At 34.9% G+C, this 21,748-nt stretch overlaps 2 protein-coding genes, 1 long non-coding RNA gene and 2 other non-coding genes across 7 annotated transcripts; 4 read left to right on the top strand and 1 right to left on the bottom strand.

The window, feature by feature from the left end:
• Positions 1–892: 892 nt before the first annotated feature.
• LOC127787894 (uncharacterized) lies at positions 893–2,372 on the bottom strand. The gene has a single exon (XM_052315960.1). The coding sequence runs from the start codon at positions 2,234–2,236 to the stop codon at positions 1,220–1,222; it is 1,017 nt and encodes a 338-aa protein (XP_052171920.1). The 5' UTR covers positions 2,237–2,372; the 3' UTR covers positions 893–1,219.
• Positions 2,373–5,663: 3,291 nt separating this feature from the next.
• On the top strand, positions 5,664–5,734 carry TRNAG-GCC (transfer RNA glycine (anticodon GCC)). The gene has a single exon. It is a non-coding gene; the product is annotated as a tRNA-Gly (tRNA).
• Positions 5,735–5,811: 77 nt separating this feature from the next.
• On the top strand, positions 5,812–5,893 carry TRNAS-AGA (transfer RNA serine (anticodon AGA)). Its single transcript has one exon. It is a non-coding gene; the product is annotated as a tRNA-Ser (tRNA).
• A 2,339-nt stretch (positions 5,894–8,232) lies between these two features.
• LOC127788867 (uncharacterized) lies at positions 8,233–9,095 on the top strand. Its single transcript, XR_008020461.1, has 2 exons — positions 8,233–8,632; positions 8,796–9,095. It is a non-coding gene; the product is annotated as an uncharacterized LOC127788867 (long non-coding RNA).
• A 9,177-nt stretch (positions 9,096–18,272) lies between these two features.
• Positions 18,273–20,896, top strand: LOC127789227 (uncharacterized). 3 transcript variants are annotated; one of them, XM_052318055.1, is made up of 6 exons: positions 18,279–18,680; positions 19,225–19,315; positions 19,494–19,672; positions 20,074–20,137; positions 20,262–20,319; positions 20,682–20,896. In XM_052318055.1, the coding sequence occupies exons 1-5, from the start codon at positions 18,546–18,548 to the stop codon at positions 20,276–20,278; spliced, it is 486 nt and encodes a 161-aa protein (XP_052174015.1). In that variant the 5' UTR covers positions 18,279–18,545; the 3' UTR covers positions 20,279–20,319; positions 20,682–20,896. The 3 variants fall into 3 exon arrangements, with proteins under 3 accessions (XP_052174014.1, XP_052174015.1, XP_052174017.1); XM_052318057.1 differs by having other exon boundaries at positions 18,281–18,680; positions 20,077–20,137; XM_052318054.1 differs by lacking the exons at positions 20,074–20,137; positions 20,262–20,319; positions 20,682–20,896 and adding an exon at positions 19,765–20,056 and having other exon boundaries at positions 18,273–18,680.
• Positions 20,897–21,748: the final 852 nt, after the last annotated feature.

Here is a 21,748-nt window from a genome sequence, read left to right on the forward strand (position 1 = left end):
TTTTTACTTTCTAAAGATATTGTGGGTCCCAATATTTTATATAGTAGAAAAAATTTATCATTTTTATATAAAAAATTAAATAAGGATAATTTTGGAAAAAGAACATGAATTCCCAAGAATGTTATATTTAAATCAAACATAGAAATGTAAAATTCTCAGAAAAGAATACTCAACATTCCTAAGAATATTTAAATCTAACCAAACATAGAATTGCATAAATCCTGGAAATCAAAGATTTCAAAGAGCATTCCCAAGAATCATGAATCCCAAGAATTTAAAAACTTTTCCCGTACCAAACGCCCCCTTAAAGGAGAGTTGATCATGGCTCTTCAAACAGTGAACTACTCCCTATCACAGTGACACAAGGAAAATTTCTGATGGACCAAATTCTTGAATGAATGAGAGTTTCAGAAGCTATTGAATGAGCCAAAAAGTAGGCAGCCATAAAATTAATGGAGACAAAAAGACCAATTCAAGTTGAAGTCTTATAGTGGCATAGCTTGAACATCATAAGTCCATTTCCAACTTCTTCAAATCTTTCAATTAAACGCAATTCAAACTTTACCACTAAAATAGGCCACACAGAGATAGGCCCGACTGGCCCAAAAGATTGCGGAAAACCTACTTCCTTATATTACCAAGAGGAACTTTTGCTTCAATATGCCACTCTTATAAAATCAACCATAAATCTTTCACCTCATGCTGATAATGTATCAGAAGTGAATGCATTCTTTTCTAAGTTTTTTGCTCTTTTAAGATGTCCTGAGGATTTTGCTCCATCATCCAAAGCTGATTCAGTTACAGATTTCACGTAGCAAGAAATCACAATAGATCTGGCAAATATGCGCAACACAGAATTGCAATATTGTAATAGCTGGTTAATCCAATGAGAAAACAGGAAACTGGAAATAAGTTTGACAATAGGAACATTTCTATCCAACAACTTTATTATACCATGAGTCAAATAAGCAAGACTCAAGTTAAAATTTTACATTGCACATAAATATTAGAGTTGAAGTACAAGTATAAACAATTTCTTAAGAAAAATGATGGTCATTACCTGACCATTTTGAAACCTTAATACTTACAATCTACTTCTTGTACCGAACGAGGGGCTCAACCAGCTTCAAGTCAAAGTCCACCAGTTTTGGGGTATAACAATGTAGCGGAACTTTCTCAATTATCAAAGAGTCTTGCCATCCAACTAATGTACACTAAGTTAAAATGGCTCGTTTTTGACAGCATTTCCAATTCTAGCCCCAGAACTCGAGTCACATCCCAAGTTCTCTGCTTGAAAACCGTAGCTCCCATCATGTTGAAGACTCAAGTCATGCACTTCAGAATTCAGATCTACCAATTTCTGTAAGCCACTGCCCCTTCTCCCATTACCACCGCTGTAAGCCGCCGGAGTCTCCCTCCTTTGTTCCCCGTTCAAATTGTTCCAATTCTCAATCCGAGAGCTTCTCCTCTTCCCCTTCTTCCTAAATTTAGCATTAGAATCCTTACTATTTCTTTCCACAGAAGATTTTACAAAATTCTTGGTCTCAAAGCGACCTTCACCTCTCGACACACCTCCAAACCTTCCCGAATACAAGTGGCCATTTCTTTGTTCAGGAGTTTCAGGCTTCGAAACCGAAGTCGGCAAATCCAATTCCCCCGTACCATCGGAACCGTCGTCGATTTTCCCGTAGGGCTTGATACTATGAACAACCCCTTTGGGGAAAAACCTGGCAGAAGCGACTCCATCCACATGCGAGAACAGCTCCGGTCCGTCCTTTTCAGACCACATGTCGAAGCCGCCGGGCCTCTGAAACCTGTCGGCCAAAACCTTGACCTGCTCGTCGGCGCTCACGGAGAACAGCTTGGGCGCTTTCTCGACCACCTCCCATGGCCGCTCGAGCTCGGAAACCGCGGCTTTGAGCTCGGCGCGTTTGCGCATCTCGTAGATTTGGCGCTCACGGGCGAGGCGGGCTTTGAGGAGCTGCTTGGCCTTCTTGGCCTGCATCCGCTTCCACTGCCACTTGGAGACGCCACCGGGGAAGGTTCTAGGGCCGCCGCCCATGCGAACCGGGGTCACCGTGATCCAGGGGGTTCTGGCGGGGAGGAGGGAGGGGACAGAGAGGTTAGTGGTGAGGAAGAGATTCGTAGGGATGGGGTTCGTGCCGGATAAAACCCTAGAGGAAGACAGGTTTCGCGGGGGTGTTGGGATTGGGAGGGACATCTGGAGGATCCACATTTCTCTCTGCCTCGCTTTCTTTTGTAATTTTGAAGTGAACCGATTGCTGTGAAGGCTAATGAACCCTAATTTGCAGAGGTGAGCATTGATGATGGCGAAGGTGGAGCGAGTGACGATGAGCGGCTCTATTCTATTCTATTCTATTCTATTCTCTTAAAACTACTTTCATTTTGTAAAAAAAAAAAAAGCCTACACGAGCCTTCAGATTAAATAAATCGATTCACTAAATATCTATATTATAAAAAATTAAATTATTAAACACATTTTTACCTATTCATCAAACTGTGTAAAAACATGTACTAATGAGGACGTTTAACAAGGTCACTCCCCCATTTCTCTCTCTATTATGAAGTCATGTTTTTCTTTTTTTTCTCTTTTTATAGAATCTTTACCAAAAACACTAAATATACAAAAAGGTAGTAAGAAGATTGCGCGAGGTGGTAGTCATTGAAAAGGACGAACAATAAGCACTTGGAAAAATCAACGTGATTTTGGAGCCGTTCATCTGAGAGTTTTGGGATGAAGACTTGGTTGTAAAGCTAGTTGAAAGCGTTGTAATAGACGGTGAATAGGCAATGCTCGAATGTAAAGTAGTAGACAATGGAGAAAACGAGAATGAGAGTTTGGGTGGTGATGGAGAAATATGAGTTGTGGAAGGGTTGGAATGAGGTGTTGAAAAGCATAAAGTTGCCTCCATGGAAATAGAGAATGAGTGAGAGTTTGGGGGCAAAAGATGCTAAGAAATATGGCAGTTGAGATGATAGTTTTTGAAGAAAGAGAGTTGGACGAGGGTAATGGTAGAATCATGTGTTGAAGAAATCAATAGGTTCAAGAGTTGGAAGAGCAAAAGGCATTAGGGTAAGCCTAATAAATGAGTCATATGTGGAACTATGTTCCAATTTGAGCAACAGGGAATGACTCAACGACGTTTTGGTTGTCTTAGATGTCAAGAACGGAGTGGCTTGATGATAGGAAAGGAATGGAATAGCTCAATGATATTTTAGTTGTCTTGGATGTTAAGAATGGAGTAGCTTAACGATGGAAACGAAACTACTTAATGACATTCTGATTATCTTGGACGTCAAAAATGGAATGGCTTGACAATGGGAATGGAATTGCTTAACAATATTATGGTTGTCTTGGACGTCGAGAACGAAATGACTCAACGAGTTCCTATTTTCTAATATAGGAAAATAAGCATCAAGGAGAAAGTATAAAAGATATTCATAATTACTACACGTCCATGTCATGTTGAGTCTTTATCTCTAATCAGTGTTTAATGAATGTTTAATATCTAATGGAATGTTTTGAAAATTCAAAGTGTCACACAATTTTTTTGATAAATTATAAAAATATTTGTATACCTTCACCCTTATTAAATCCTCCCAACTCTAATCTTGAGAGATCGGAACCCTTTAGGTCAACCTTTATTGAATAATGCTATAGATAAAATCCCTTGGTTCCTCACTGCTGGCCGGTGTTCAATTGTCATTATTTGATGCTCTTATGTTTTATTTTTTTATTTTCATATATATTTAAATCTCTTTACATGGATTTATGAGTAATTTTTTAAAAATATATATAAGGATTTATACATAACTCAAATCTTTATATAAAGATTTCTATGTAAGAGAATAAATATTTTATGTAATTAGAAAATACAATTTTTATATTGTTAGTTTTTAAATATATTTTCTAGTAATTAGAAAATATGTATACATAATTTTTCTAATAGATTTTTATGTAAAAGGGCTTAAAACTAACAATTTTGAGATCTTTAAGATTATCGCCCTTATACGGTCCCCTGCTGCTCGTGCCCTCAATTTTGACAGATAAGATAAATCGCAGGTGGAGACTTTGCCTAATTATGCAAAACAAAGAATTGAATGCACGGTCTACTAATACAGATCTCATCTTATTGTGGCTCAATCACTTGTTATGTGCCCTAGGGACAATAATTTCGAGATCCTTCCAACCTAAAATAAGGAAAGCATAGCAGAAAAGAAAAATAAATAATAGAAAAATAAGAAAAAAAAAATAAGATCGAAAAGTTGTCAACAATGAGAGAGCAACCGAAGAAAAAGGTCGAGTGTGTGTGGAACCCACGCCAAACCAAGGGGGCGTGAAGGTGAATGAGCTGAGCATATTTCTTGCAAGCACCAATTAAAAAAAAATAAAGAAATTGCACCACTTTTATTGATCTTAGAACCAGACCACTTTCCTGCTCAAACATATCAAAGAAATTACCTAAAACAACATGTTTTCTTGGTTTTGATGTACCAAGAACAAGTTTAATCAAACAAGAATTCTCGAAACACTTGATTTTGGTGAAGATTCAAATAAAAATAGATCGGTGTTAGTGAAATGAACTACCTTAATTCAATTAAAACTAACCCATAACTTGACAATTTAAATTAATCCAACAAATTATGGGCCCGGATTATAAGGTCATTTTTTATTTTATTATCTATAAACTATAAAATATAAACATTAAAATACCTTTCCCCTTAAAATTAAAAATCAATATATGATGCATGTTTGAATCAATTTAGTTTGTTAGCCACATAATTGCTACAAATTTGTTGTAAACTAGCCATTGTCTTAACTTCTAAGTCAATTACTATCACAATTAATGTTGTAAATTTCATAGAATTGTCGTTTAAAGTAGTTGGGTTAGAGCCAATCACATGGAACTCAACTATTTGTGTATTATTTGACTTATTATTCATCTTCACATTGATCTTTTTAACACCAAACAACTTATTTAGCTTTTATTGTTTAAAATTTAAAAACTAACAGCATTATAGGGTCTGTTGCATTTAGGTGTCATGCAAAAATTTAGCAATGCCTTGCTAAATTCTAATGGTATAGTTGCTCTTTATAGCTATTTAATATACTAGATTTTGTAATTATTAATTTATATATTTCCATCGCCAGATCATACATAGTCATCATACAATATTATTGTTATAATTATGATTCAAAATTCAAATTTAACTGTGATCGGAACGTCAAATTTAACTTTGATTAAGATACATCTACAATAAAAGATTTATCTTTTTCAATATTTATCATATTCACGGCTCATTTCTGATTAGAATATAGATTTATTTAAATTATTTTATATATATATATTTATAAATGAGTAATAAATTTATAAATAGATGCTCAATATCTTAAAATTATTACAGTAATATCACTTTTGTAATGCTAATATCATTACAATGATATATATTTTTTTTTATTGAGGTTGTTTTCCCATTTGGGTTTTTCATATTAAAATTTTGTGTTTCCTGTGTATTTGATGGTTTGATTATAATTTATTATCTATCTAAAATCCTAAAAAATATATTAATGTATGGATTTTATATTATAAAATAAGGTAGTAGTTACAATATATTAGAGTACATTAACAGAAGGCAACAGCGCACCAGTGGTCTAGTGGTAGAATAGTACCCTGCCACGGTACAGACCCGGGTTCGATTCCCGGCTGGTGCACTTCAATTTTTTTGGGTAAACTTAACATAAAAGAATGTTAATATGAAATTCCAGAGAGAGATGAAGACAGCATGAGGGTGGGCGTGCCGGAGTGGTTATCGGGCATGACTAGAAATCATGTGGGCTCTGCCCGCGCAGGTTCGAATCCTGCCGCTCACGCCTTTTATTTTTCTTATTTTCAAAAGATAATGTCGTCGGAGTCAATGGAATAGACAAATTGGCAGAAATGGAAATAATGAATCATCAATCAAGAAGACTTTGTGTATGATTATGTTTCTTCATTTCCACAATTCTGATTGGTCATTGACTAATTACGACTTCTCACCTAAGGTTGTTCGCTCAAATATTTAAACATATTTTTTTTAAAATTTTTATTAAAACATGACTTTTTACTTAAATTTAACGTCAATTATACTTTCATTAACTTAACGTTTACGTCAAGCACCGTGATTGCTCACTATAATACTTAAATACATATATTTTTAAATTTTTATTAACACATTGAGAAAAAAATGCTATTTTAATATAAAATTTTGTAAAAATAATATAATGATATAAATAATTAACCAACTAATCTCAATTATAAAATAATGGAAAAATCCGAATTAAAATAGATGGACCTTGTACTTAATGGTAAGTCTATTATTGGGGGTAAGGACGTGTGACTCACACTTCATTATAAAAAATAAAAAAAAAAGTGTTAGTCTATACTTAACTCATAATTACTCAAATATACTAATAACATAAAAAAAAGATAGTTTATAATTTATATTATAAGATAAAGGTTATTATTTTGCTTGGTAGAGAGTGCTACGTCACATAGCATATGTATGTTTGGTGACGTGGGGGTGAGGGGATTACTTGCAAGGGTGTTTAATAATAATTATATTTAAAGTTGATTCTTAGTCGTTGAAGACAAATCTCCTAAAATTTTCCTAAACCAATTCACCAAATAAAATTCATTAATATATATATAAAATTAAAAACAAGTTTTTAGCAGTAATAATGAGTTTATTGTAATGGAAATGTCGCACAATTAAGTGGGTAAATTCCACCAAGTGCCATTGAGGTTTCATGGAAAATACATCTACCATTTTATGTTTTAAAAAATAGCACACACCTTCTATACTTTTAATGGATCGAGTTAATATATTATTTATTCATATTTTTAAATCATACCTTCCCCCCTGTTTTCTTTGCAAGGTCGAGTTTCATTCTTTAATTTAAATCTATATATCATCATAGATATGTAAAATTAATCAAAAACTAATCTAAAGTGTAAAAATGAAAATACATTCTTCTTAGCCTTCATTCGATAATGGACAAATGTAGACTCTTCAATTAGAATAGGGCTTCTCTTTTTCACCTCAAACAAATAGCAATTGGTGGTAGTTTTAGAATTTTTATGAAAGAGAAAATGAATGAGAGGTCTTATAAGAGCTAATTGCTAGGTTTCAATTTAAAAGAGAGAGACGAAAAGGAATTAATCATCATCATCTGATTATCTTCCATGATGGTTTCGATTGGAATCCATATTCTTTTTCATTTTCATTGTTCGTCACTGTAGAAGAAACTCTTCTATCCCCTTATTTCATTGGCAAAAACCCTATTACGGTCACAATAACCCTATCAATGTCGATGGGTTTCACCAAAAAATTATGATAAGGATTTACTTAAAAATGATATTAGTTTCGATGAGACTTCTAATAAAATCCCAAGTTTTTAATAATGGGTTCAAAGTCTATTATTGTGTGTGTGAGAGAGAGAGAGCGCGTCAATGATAAGGGGTTGGTGTCAATTTGTCCCAGTCAAAAAGATAAGAGAGAAAAAAAGAAAAAAAAAATATGAGAATAATTTTATGATTGTCAAATTAACTATAGAGGAAAAAATATTACACAACATTTAACATTAAGGAAGGTGTATATTATTTTTTAAAATTACGCAAATGATCAATATTTTTAAAGATGTTGCATTAAATTTAGCCAGCCTATAAAAATAACATATTTGGGTTTTCCAGAGCAAAAATAACAACGCATAAGACTGCTCTGGTCGTCCTTATTCCTTACACAACGGGGTGTAATTTGGAGGGGGGGGGGGGGGGGGGAGACGTTTACTTGGATTTGGGATGGGACCCATTACATTTGAAAACATTAGCAAAGGGACATAAAAGTCCTTCAACGCGGGCCAGGTCGAGGACAATTATTGTCAATGAGAACAGTTGGTGGACCAATAAAACCATACCAAAACCTTTGCATCCCTCCATCCTTCCCTTATTTTACACGGAAATGAAAATGAAAAATATTTTTGATAAAAAATAAAAACGTGTAAATAAATATTTTTTTTAAAAAATAAACATAAATAAGATCCAAAATGGGAATAGAAAACATTTCAGAAACGAAAAAACGAGTCCTATGAAATATTTTCGTACAACACAGACATGGGGTATATATCTATCTATCACAACAAACCTTGCAAAAAGGGGGGTTGTATTGCGTAAATGTATGCCTCCCTGTTCTCTAGAAGCCCACTTTTCATTCGGCTTTTATCTATTCCAAAGGAGAAAGCGGCACCCATCTAGAATCCACATTATTTTAATCCTCTCAATTAATTAATTCCTGTGTTAGATTCAAAATTGAAAATGAGTTCCCAGCGATTGATTGGGACTCTCTTTCTTTGTCGCTTTATTTATTTGTGATATATATGATCCAGCTTCCTGCTTCATTTCTTCAGTCCATAGCATAGCAAGGATGGGTCTCCGCCTTCCCAAGCCTCATCTTCCTCTCCTCCTCCTCCTCGTCTCCCTGCTTTTTCTCCTCCGTCTCACCTCTCCCACGGCCGCGGAAGCCCGGCCTCTCCCTAATTCCCTACCTCATCAACAACAACAACAACAACAGCAGAGTAAGTCTTCTTTCCTTCCCTCCTCTCCCTTTTAACGCTGCATTTGGCATTTTTTTTTTATTCATTCATTTCGATCTCAATAATTCATGTTGTTTGATTGATTATAGTGACTCTGCCGTGGAATATATATCTAACGCGACGTCTTCACGATTAATGATAACAGGAATCTCAAATCTGTTTGCGACGCTGGGGATGGAGTGCAAGTGCTGCGACGGCGGAGAATGCACAGGCGCATGGGTCAAGCCTTGCTCCGACCTCCAATGCCTGCCATGGAAGCTCCATTAGCATTCATTATTTTGTGCACAATTAATTAATGTTAATCTTTGGCTGTACTGTACATGTAGGGATATATAGCTAAATATATATAGACAGCTGTCGGTTGCGTGTATTTATTTTTATATATATATATATAGCTAAATTCAATGAAGTGGGTTCCGGCCCAGCAGCTTGAGTTTTCCGGCCATTCGACGTTGATTCTCCGATTGGGTCTACAAAAGGGAGAAGGGATGGGATGGGTTGAGGAGTTGATAATTATCAAGGAGTACTCAAAACAGGGACAGGGCGGTGTCTTCGTAATGCGATGTTCTTATCAAAGTGACCGAAAGAGCAATAGAATATTTGGTGAGGCTTCTAGACGCGTTGGACGGAGTCAGTTGATGATGCTATCAATGCATCACGAAAAGCTCTAGAATTACTCAGACGTCGGCTGTGGCTGTGGCTGTGGCTGGCGGGTCTAGATATTGACTGTAAAATGTAAAATAATATAATACAATATATACATGTCCACACGTGACCTCCGGCGGCCAGATTTCTCTTCCTTATGCCAACAAAACAGAAACAGCAGCCAACGGGAACCAACACGAACATCTCTAGAAGATCCAACATATTTAATCAAGAAACCAAACCAAATATGAAATATGTACACCTTTGAGTGAATTGAGCTGATATGTACACCTTTGGTTGAGTTCACGAGACAAGTAACATCTCATTGATGATGTATCGTTCCAGAGGGCTGACCAGACGGCCCGGCCCGGCCCATCTAGGTAATCTCATAGTGTTGATTAGGCCCATGAGAGTCTTAAATATAAAAAAATCAACATTTTCTGGTCGGATCTTCCAGTTGCATAAAATATTAAGATTTTTGGTATCAACAATTACCCGTGTATATATATATATATATATATATATATTATTGTGTCATTAGTAAAAATTCATTAAAAACTCAAGAGGCCAAAATAATATTTTGGGTTGAAAAACATAAATTTCTCATACACAAGGCGGGAGTCCTACACAAATGCGCAAACTAGATAATTCTTACATCTAAATTTTTTTTCGGGGAGATAATCAATTATTCATAAAAAATTCTAATTCCAAAAAAAATTTAAAATATTGAGATAAACAATCATTCACAAAAAAATTCATTTGTAAAAATGGCAAAATAAACATCATCTATAGATGCTATTTATAATAATGATAGTTCCAATTAGATTAGGGAGAATCAAGATAAGTGTTATCTATAATAATCATATTTTCGAATTACTAAAGATTATTCTATATTCCTCTATAAATAAGTAGGCACTCATTCATAAAAATATACAACGACTCTAATACTGATTTCAATATAGTTTATATCATCTTCAGTGTTTGACTTAAGTATCAGAGTGTTTGTGCAGGGATCTCACCACGCCCTCTGAGTGTTTTCTTATTTTTCAAATTCAAGCAGCTTGACGATGATGTTTCTAATCAAATAAATTTATTGTTTTAATCAAACAACATGTTAGGATTCCTTGTAATTGACCAATACACAACACACAAGAACCTTGACAGTACAAGGATCACTAAGATTATAAAATAGAAAACGAAATAGAACACAACCAACGCACACGCACAAGGAGATGTTGTTTACGTGTTCGAATCAAAATAATTCTACTCACGGCAAGGGTGTCGCCCCTAGTCAATCCACTAGGAAATCAAGAGATTACAATACAAAGATTACAAAAAATACAAAAGACGACAAGATAAACAAGATCAACTTGCAATCTGAAGAACACAGATTATACTAGAGCACAAGTGATATACAAGCAGTTACAGTACTCAAAACAATCCTCGATTACCTTTCTCTCTTACCATACTTCATCATTGACAGAGAAATAATAACGATTAGAGAGATTAGGGTTCTTGCAGCTTTTTGAGAGAGTTTGCGAGATGCGTCAAGAGTATGATGATTACAATTCCATCGGGGCCTTTTATATAAAGGGGTAAGAAACACGAGTTGTCAAATGAGCCAATGAGATGATTTACGGCTCCAATAAAACCAACCATATAACACGATAGAATATGTCACATATAACATGATAAAATAATGTCTCAAATAAAAGCAGCAATAGCATGTTACGTAAATACAATTCAAATAAACCAATGGAATATAATAAATCAACATTATTTGAATCACAAATAATAACAAAATCCCCCTTATTCAAAGGTGTTTTTTTTTTTTTTTTTTTTGAATTTGACTAGAACCCTTACTTAGTCTCCCAGTTACATATGGAGCACATTGAGCAAAATTTACTACTTTGCTCAAACTTATAACCAGGACAAACTCAGTTACTATAGGCTACTAAAGACAACATGATCATCTAACTCTATCAAGACTACTATGATCAGGAGATCAAGGCTAACTCTAGGGCTATCACCAAAACATGGCATTTCCTAATGTTCCACCTTAAGACTTCCACGTTTCCACCTTAAACTAAATATCATCAGTTTGTTTAGGTTTGACTAATCCTATGAGATTAGACACATTAATTTATAGGTCGACTATCAGTTTTTCAAACTTAAATCCTCTTTTCTGTTTAATATTCAAGATAAATTTTTCACTCCTTAAACTTCTCAAAAGATTCATTTTTATGCCTAAGGAAATATACCCAATTTTTTTTAGAATATCCACCAACAAAGGAAAGAAACATATTAGGCCCTAAAAAGAAAACATGAATATGGGAAGAACCCACCCCAAAAAATAGAGGTAGCAAACTACAACATATGGGATTCACCCATAACACAGGCATCCATGAGATTTACCCATAACACAAGACTCACAAAACTCTAGATTATCAATCTGTTTTGAATCTAAAAGCCTAACTCGTTTAACTCTTACAGTCCTCTCAAGCTTATGCGCCCCAATCTATCATGCCGATACTTCTAAAATGCTTAGCCTTTCTCCACTCTCATATCTATCTGAGACATTTGCATTTTCTTATCTATAATCCTTTTGCCTCTGAAGGATAATTTTTTCTAAGATGACATTCTTTCTTACAAAACCAACATGTCATTGATTTTGAATTCTCTTTACCCTTAGACTGAGATTTAGACTCACTTTTATCTCTAAAATGAGATTTCTTGTTAGACTTATCCTTAACATAGAGATCTTCAACAAAATTGGATTTTTGTTATTTCTTAATTTCAAGATCTCTTGATCTTAGGGTGGATAAGATATCCTCTAAAGTCAAAAGAGGTTCTACCATATTTAATTATTGTTTTTACCTCTTTATAAGACTCTGGTAAAGAATTTAAGAGAATTATTGCTTGATTCTCATTTGACATATTTTTATCTTTATTAGACAAACCTATGGTGATGACATTAAAATCATCTAGGTATTCTTCTAATGTCTTAGAGGAGTCCATTTTAAATCCAAATTGTTTTTCTTTCAAGTAAATTTTATTTGTCAAGATCTTTGTCATGTAAAGTGATTCTAATTTTGTCCATACCTTTGTTGTCGTGTCTTCTCATTAACTTGTCTTAGGACATTATAGGCTAGGCTTAAAATCAAAAGACTATAGGCCAACTCATCCATTTCCTGCCTTTCTTAGACAATTATGGTTTGAGGTTGGTCTTTCTTAGTCTTGAGCTCAACTAGTGCCTTAGAGCACCAGTTTTGCACCAAGATTGCCTTCATTTTCTTTTGCTACATCCCAAAATCACTATGGCCAACAAACTTTTCTATTTCTAACTTAGAAGGTGCCATTTTATTAATATAATAAATCTTGATAGGAAATAAAATACGGATAGATAATAGCAAAGGAAAGGACTAATAACATGGAATAAGAGCAAATATAAGATATAACAAGAAGCCCTAGGAAGACTCTTTATGAACAAAGTAAAACGTAATTACTTATTTATCACTTGTTAATATCCTGTGGAGTAAACCACACAACCAAATAAAGAATTAGAGCAAAAATTAAGGAAAAAAAAGGATTATACTTACAGAGTCGAAGTTTTGGTATGAACTTCGATCTCACTCGAGTCTGAAACAACTCACCACGAATCTTTAATCCTTTGAGTGATTCCTTGTCCGTACTCGTTCTTGTATTATCGTAACGTGGCTCTAATACCACTTGATAGAATTCCTTGTAATCGGCCAATACACAACACACAAGAACCTTGACAATACCAAGGATCACCAAGATTATAAAGTGAAAAACGAAATAAAACACAACCAACACACACACACACACAAGGAGACAATGTTTACGTGTTGGGATCAAAATAATTCTACTCACGGTAGGGGTGTCGTCTTTAGTCAATCAACTAGGAAATCAAGACATTACAGTACAAAGATTACAGAAAATACAAAAGATAACAAGATAAACAAGATCAACTTGTAATATGAAGAACACAGATTATACCATAGCACAAGCGATATACAAGTTGTTACAGTACTCAAAACAATTCCCGATTACATTTCTCTTTTATCAGATTTCATCATTTATAGAGAAAGAACAACGATTAGAGGGATTCGGGTTCTTGTAGCTTTATGAGAGAGTTTGCAAGATACGTCAAGAGTATGACGATTACCAAATTTCATCATTTACAGAGAAAGAACAACGATTAGAGGGATTAACCAATGAGATTATCAACGGCTCTAATAAAACTAGTCATATAATACGGTAGAATATGTCATAGATAACATGATAAAATAATGTTACAAATAAAAATAGTAACAACATATTACGTAAATACAATACAAATAAATTAATAGAATATAACAAATAATAAATCAACATTATTTGAATCACAAATAATAACACAACATATATAAAACTAGCTAGAGTCTAGAGAAGACAAATTAAGGATTACATCTGGGTCGAATCTTCTTAGGGCGGGCATGAGAGGGGCATTATACAGGTGTATAACAATAATGAAAGTTGGAAGTAAAATCAAATTTGGATACGCCCAGCCTACAAAAAAAAAAAAAAAAAAAAGAGTAAAATAAAATAACTAAAATGGGTATAAGTCCAGTTTGGGTACAACATTTTCTCAGACTAATTGAATATTTATTTACAAAATCACATCCTTAATATTTTATTAGTATTACCAAAATGCTTTCTTTATAAGGTTAAAAATGCCATATAATCTCTGTTAGTGTCCAGCTACACCTAACTTAATCTGTACCACTCAAACCCATCTACCTTGCATAGAGTGGGTAAGGGTTATAATTCACTAAATAAATAAATTGTTTTAAAACAAAACCTACCTATTAGGCAACGTAAAAAAAAGAGAATCAGACTCCACGCACTACGACAGTAAAACACAAAAAAAATAATATGAGCATCAAAAGTTTGAATCTTAGCGACGTTGTGAAAAATAACATTTAATGGTGAAAGATAAATCGCCCTTGTGGAGGAAAGATTATGGTGCATCCTATCACCTCTCTAGAGTTTCTGTCCGTATGACGTGAAAGGGGTCGATAGAAAGGGAAACAATTTCTTGAAAGTCCATTCTAAGTGTATATAACTTATGATTGCATCCGAATTAATATGGGAGGTGCATCAAGAGAGAATGTCACCCGTTCTTGAAGATTAATCGGGTGTAAGCTCGAAAATCTCAAAATAATAAAAAGAAGAAAAAAAAAAGAGATTGAGGTGGTATTTTTTTGGCCGACGTGAAGACCGAAGAAGCAAAGAAAGAGATGCTTTGGGAAAAAGCAGCACACAACATGACATGAGGGAGAGATAAGGCAGGCTGGGGGCGGGCCGGCCCATTCACAACACGATAAGAGTTAGTTAATGGTACGCGGAGCGTGCTTTGATGTGTTTTCAAACTTGTCCCATTCTACCTTTTCTTGTTTCTTTCTCCAAACAGGACACAATCCCACGCCTCCTTCACATCTCTCTACTTTCTACTTTCTATAGGTGTTTGAATCCCAAAATAAGTTTTTGGCCTTTGATTTGTTGGGTGAATTGCATGAGTAGTCATCAATCTTTATATTAACGTACAAAAGTATTATTGAATTTTAATTTGTAATTAAAATATTATTAAATTTAAATTTAATATACAATTTCATAATTATCGTTAAAAAAATCTAAAGATGTTGATGTGGCTAACAATGTGAACAGTTAAACGACACAAATGATCACTAAATTTTATATAAAAATACAAAAAAATCAGCATTTTGTTAGTTTGTTTTAACTGCAATTAACGGTAGTCATTGAATTGTATACTGGATTAAAATTTAGTAATATTTTAACTATAAATTAAAATTCAATAACCCTTTTATACTTTAATGCAAAATTTAATGACTATTTATGTAATTTACTCTTGATTTGTTCTTTATTTTAAGAATTTGTAAAAAAATTGGCTTTAGTTTCATTTTATTCAAATTAATTGAACACAGATACTAGGTTTTTTACTTTCTCGCAATTTATTTATTCTAATTAGGACTGCTTGTGAGTGTGGATAGACTTAACAATTAACACTGAATTAATTTATAATTAGACTAATTTGTTGTTTTTTTTCCCTTATCTAACTTAATTTGGTTTTAGTTCATTTTTTTTAGAAGAATGGATTGACACAAGATTAGGCTTAGATTAGACTATTGGGTCTATGGACTCAACCTAACCTAACTCAATATATATAACCCATTTTTCTTAAACTTGTCTTTCTTTTCAACCTTCTATTTAGTTAAATCTATTTGCTTAGTCAAATTGTGCTTTTTTTTTTTTTATCATAATTCATGTTTAAAAATCTTAATATTCTAATGGGCATAAAATTTTATATGGTTTAAGGTAGAGACCCAACTTAATGAATCACCACGTAATTGAGTTGGGTTGATTCGATTTGATTTGACTTTTAAAATTCAAAATTCAAACTCATATAAGTGCCTTTAACACTAAAGATACACATAACTTGGTTTTATGTATGAATTCATATTTGCTTCGAGACAAGAGGGCACGTGGTGGTGGTCTCTTCCACACGATCCCATATCACCATTTTTCCTGATAAGTCCAAGGCTGGTATGCCTTGCCTTGCCTTGCCTTGCCTTGCGGATTTGACACCATTGAATTAAAGCACATACTGGAGAACACAGCAAAGTGACAAATTCCTTCCACACTCACAATTGGATTCATCAACCCCCCCCCCCCCCCCCCCCCTTTGGGTTTGGATAAAAGAAAACTGGTAACTATTATTATTATTATTATTATTATTATAGTTAATATATTTTAAGTTGGGTATTTTTAGAATTAGAATTTTGACAAGGGATATATAAGCAAGTAAGATAGGTTGGAATGAAGAGATGCGAAAGTAGAGGGCAGGGCACATACACGTAAGGGTTTGAAATAAATATTAAAATTTAAATGTTTATTAAACTTTAATAGAGTTTGAAAATTGGGTCACGTCTCCAAATAAAATTTCTTTTAATAGGATGATGATCATAAATAAATAGTTGGGAAATTGGGGGACGACGACACCCCATGTGGCCTAGATTTGGACACACGTACAGCACGCGGCGACCCACAGTGGTCTGCACTGCACTGCACTTCCCCCCCCCCCCCCCCCCTCTCTCTCTCTCTCCACTTTTTTAATGTTATCAAGTACATTTTTAATATATATATCATCCAAAAGTTGGGGTCCTATTAATGTTTACGTGGTTCATTGTCATTTAATTAAAAAATAATTAAGCAGCTAGTAAGAAGGTTTTGACAGGCTTACTAAATCATGATCCGTGATTTAATAATGTTTACTTTTTTAAATTCTCATTAAAGTATCCATCCATCCATCCATCCATCCAACCATGATCCCATGGACGCCAAGCCAAAGCATTTTTCTTGAGTGGTCCGAAATTTTCAACATTCCATTAATGAAATCGGGATAGTGTTGAGGTTGGGACCTCACCTCCAAAAAGGGAGCCAGCTTTTGATGAATTATTATTATAAAAGCAAAGAAAGGGATGATGAAGTGGGCATGCCATTGCTGAAATTAATTAATGAAATAATATTATTATTAATTGCATCCCATCCCCCAACTAAGGTAGCATTTATTAAAATGAATAAAATAAAAAAATATTAAAATAAATTTAAAATAATTTTTGGACCAAGATATGGAATGATCGAGATAAAATTGAGAAATATTCTAAAATTTTTATGAAACTGTTTGTTAAATTTTTTAAAATACACTAAATGAAACATTATTTTTTTCTTATCTATTAAGGGGAAGATATAAGTATATCTTGAAAGATCAGGATAAGAGATTATTAATAATTTTTTTAAGAATAGTTAGATAAGTTTAACAAATATATTGAAAAGTATAGAAGTTATGAATGTGTCTCGTATTTTGATTTTTTTACTTCATATCTTGATTAACAAATGGTCCCTAAGACTATATAGATGCAAGATAATTAAAAAAAAAATAATGGGAAATATATGAATTGATAGCATCAGTTGCAGGGTCTTTGTAACTTCCATTACTTGGTAACAAATTTAAATTTTAAGCAGTGGAGTTGCAGTGAAGGAGGAGGCAATCTTCTTGTGCTTGGGTCCCACAACTAGAAGATAACATGATAAGCCCAACCCCACTCCTTTCCTTTGAACCGAACCAACAAATAAAAAAGAAAAAATAAAAATAAAAAGAAAAAGAAGAAGAAGAATTGTTTAGGTTTTAATTGAGAGGGACGAAGACAAAGGCCTCTCAGGGTCAGGGTCAGGGTCAGGGTCAGGGTCAGGGAAGCAACAGTTGGAGTTCAGTTCGTCACTTAAATGGAGGAGCAGGAGCAGGAGGAGGTGTACTGGGTCGGGTTTATCCACTAGGCACTCGTGGCGGTAAAGCGTTGGACGACAGATTGGTAGGGCCCATCGGCATGATCTGATACTCCACGTGGCGATATCTGATCTCGCTTGATTTGACTTAACGTCGTGCACTCACATCATAACGGTAACCGCTAACCAGGCGGTAGAATCTGAATCTTGTGAGGGAGAAGACTTGGGTTTTGGACTTAAAATATTTTCTTCAAATATTTTACTTTAAAATAAAAATTCAATTCAAATTAATTTTATGAGTAACATTTTAACCCCCCCCCCCCCTCAAAAAAAAAAAAAATAAATATGGAGTTTACATATTATTATATTATTATTAAAATTTGATTGTCTTTTTGTTTTTGACAATTTTTCAATGCAAGGAGAAGTTACAGCGGGAAGGACTGAGGAGGAGGAGATGGTCGGCCAAGATGTGTGTGTGTGTGTGAGAGAGAGAGAGAGAGAGAGAGGGAGTGGGCGCTTGATTTGTTTGTTAGTTTTAATGAGGAGAGAGGAGAAGAGAGAGAGGGAGGGCGCTATAAAATGGTGAGCGACGGTTTCGGTTTTCTCCTCTCTCTTCTCTTCCGCGCAAAGGCACAAGGAGAGCTGATCTTTCACGTGTCTCTCTCTCTCTCTCTTGCTCCCGTTTTCTCTTTCGTTTTCTCTGCACTTTCTGTTTGTTTCTCTCCCCATCTGTCGGTTGCTTCCTCCTTTCTTCGACGCCGCTCGCTGCTTCCGTCCTCTCTCTCCGGCCCACACTCATTTCGGTTTCGCAGAGGGAGGTTTCAGAGAGAGCGAGATAGGGGGAGAGAGGGAAAAAAATAAGATAGAAAGATAGATATAGAATATGGATGGAAAGAAGCAATTGGGTTCTCCTTCTTCTTCCTCCTCATCCTTCACTTCTGATCTTTTCGGTTCAAAGGACTCCTCCGCTTCTTCGTCTTCCGGAATTTTCGGCTCCATTTTTCCGCCTCCTTCCAGGGTAAACCGCGATACTGAATTTCTCTCACTTTTCTATTTCGATGTCTCCGTTAAATGGTCTTTGTGCATTTCACTTTTCTATTCTTGCATAATTACCCTTCTTTCAAGAATTTCTGTTAATCTTGAATGCTATCTATCAAGCGATTGCTCTGAATTTTTGTTTGTGGCAATTTCTTTGCTTCATCAAATTGTGTAATTGGGCACGAAGGTGAAAGGGAATGATATTCAAATCAATCATAGGTTTAATCATTTTGTGGCACTGAACTCAGTCAAAAGAGGAAATTGGAATCCAAATGATGTATTGGAGATGGAACTTTAATGGGTTCGATCAAGATAAGTGGTTTGTGACAGATGGAGTGAGATTGTGCTAGTCTATGCCAGTCTTGTTTTTTCAGGCTTTCTACTTTGTATTCTTGGAATTTACCTTGGCTTTGTTCTTGTTAACCTTCGATCTTTTTCAATCCCTAATGATGATTGGAGTTATGAATTTTCTGTTTCTGTATTTCAAGAAATCTCTCAACTTGCTTTCATTCTCCCGTTTTTAGGTATTGGGGAGAGAATCTCTGCGCCCCGAAGCGACTGAGAAGCAGCAAAACTCTGCAAGTCAGGTTTGGAGCACCAAACCGGAATCTCAAGGTTTGTGAAGATTAAACTATAGAACAAAGCTATACTTCTAGCTTGAATTCTGACTTTCTGTTTTTAGTTTGAAACTCAAGTAGTTGAAAATATCAGGATATCATTTTCCTGTTTGTATTTTTCTCCTTATGATGGGTTCTACATTTGAAATTCTGGGTAATACTTTTTCGCTTTTTAGATGCTATAGCCCGGAGCAAAGAAGGTGAAAATCAGAGTGGACCGAGTAGGGACACAGGTCCGTGTTATCAGGAGCAAAGGGTACAACAACCTTGTCATCTCAGCTCCTCGTTATATTATGGCGGCCAAGACATCTACTCTCACCCTCAGAATCCTCAAGGTTCTGGGTACTCGACAACGGTGAGTACTTGTTATGTTGTACATAAAATTATTGGTTGTGACACACCTAAAAAGGACTTGTTATCGAGAGATTTCTACATGTCTTCTGGAAGGTAAGACGCGTGATGAATATCGCAAAGATTCAATTTCAGAGGGTTCCTTGGACTTACGGTTTGACAAATAAACACCTTTGCCCCATGGAACTATAACTAAATTGAAGGCAGGAAAAGAACAGCTCTTTTCTGTGGTAGAAAATAGTCTTTATTCGTAGATCAAATGACCTCTTTCCCAAGCATTTTCAATCCTGCAAAAGTTAAGGCTGGATTTGAACTGGAATCACCATTTATTGAGGATTATCATCTTATATTCATTGACGAGAGTACATGGAAAGTAAGTTGACAGGATCTTTCGATTTTAATTAGCAGCTAAACAAGGATGGGGGTGAAGATGATTCAGACAGCGCTTCAAGAGGAAATTGGTGGCAAGGTAGGATCTGAAGCCCTTGCCCTCCCCCGCCATCTCTTAATTCATGCATTTTTCTAGCAAAATCGAATTTCTAAGACCTGCAGTAAACTTAAAAACATTTTTTTGTTCAATATTTGCGCTGCAGGGTCTCTATATTACTAAGAGTTCAGCGACGATGGCATGTGAATTTCCGATATACTCAGGTCCTTTCCCTGTTGAACTATCCGCTTGGAATGGTTGTTACATATTTTTCTTTCCGTGTAACTTCATTTGTCGCTTCAATGCCGAAGCGTCTTTAAGTTTCACATGAATTTGCTCGTGGATCTTACCCTTTTACTTCACATTAATGCAACTTCCCAGGATGTGTGATTTTCAAAAATAGACCTTTTCTTTCTAGATTCTTTACTAGCTCTCCATTCATTGGCTTTACTTCTGCTTTCTCACCATCTATTAACAAAATCACATGAATTTGATTGTCGTTGTTAGTTCTGTGTGTTTTGAGTTTAGCTATTTGTTTTAGCTAGATTCTTGTGATTTAACTGCTCCTTCTGTTATCTACTTTCAGGAAGTGATATACATAGCAGTCAGTTTATTATGTGGAAGATGGATGCATGCTAGTAGCTTGATGCAGGAAGCTGATGCTTGCTGCAGTCAAATATCAGAACTATAGAGTTAGTAGTTACATGTAATTTTGCCTTATATTTTCCTTTTCTCCTTCCAACCCTACTGTAATTTTCTACTGTAAATAAAGTCTGCTTTGGTGCTTCATTATACCCTCAACCTATGCTTTATTGTGGCTGGATTATCTTCTTTTTTGTGGTAGATGTTTCTAGATAGTAATCCTTTTAACATTTCTATTGAGGTATTATTATTTTCTTTATCTGGAGGATAGGGTTGTACTGTTAGACAGCGGACTATACATGTAGTGAGATTAAACCTCGTGACGATGATGACGAGACAACAAATATGGACAAAAATAAAAATAAAAAAATTAAGAATTGGGTTTGCATGATGTTTCATCCGGGATTGGAGTGCCAGCAAAGCAGCAGGCTAGGTGTCCATGGCATAGGTAACGTGGATTTGTCCGCCAGGAACAGTTTGGATGTATTCTCGAATTGGGTAGTGACCCAACAAAACAAAGAAGCTGATGAGTATCTTGTAGACTGGAAAATGTCCGAAGATTTATTGCAAAGCTGTCGACTTCCTCTTCCATGGCAGCTCTTTCGAGCTGTTCAAATTTGGCTATGGGGCTGTTTACTATCCAAAATAGTAGTACCTTTGTGGACCACCACTGTTGTCTCTCTAGTCGTCCAGTTTCGGTTGATTTTAAGATTCTTGTTCAAGGGCTGTGCGAGTGTGACAGATATGGCTGTGTCTACCACCAAGCTTTGGTAGATTAGAGATAATGATCATAATTAAGGATAATGATCATAAACTTAATTTGTCCCTCTACTGAAATATTCGGGTTATATTTGAAAGTGGGTGGTGGTTCATATTTTATGAAAATTTATATGAAAGGACCTAAAGTGATATTTTTATAATTAGAGTGTGTTAATATTCTTATCGTCTTGGAACATTGTTAGTTGTTCTCTTGAGTAATGCTGATATTTGACAATAAGAATGCATTAATAT

The sequence above is a fragment of the Diospyros lotus genome, chromosome 13, assembly GCF_014633365.1.
Source record: "Diospyros lotus cultivar Yz01 chromosome 13, ASM1463336v1, whole genome shotgun sequence".
NCBI classification, from domain to species: Eukaryota; Viridiplantae; Streptophyta; class Magnoliopsida; order Ericales; family Ebenaceae; genus Diospyros; species Diospyros lotus.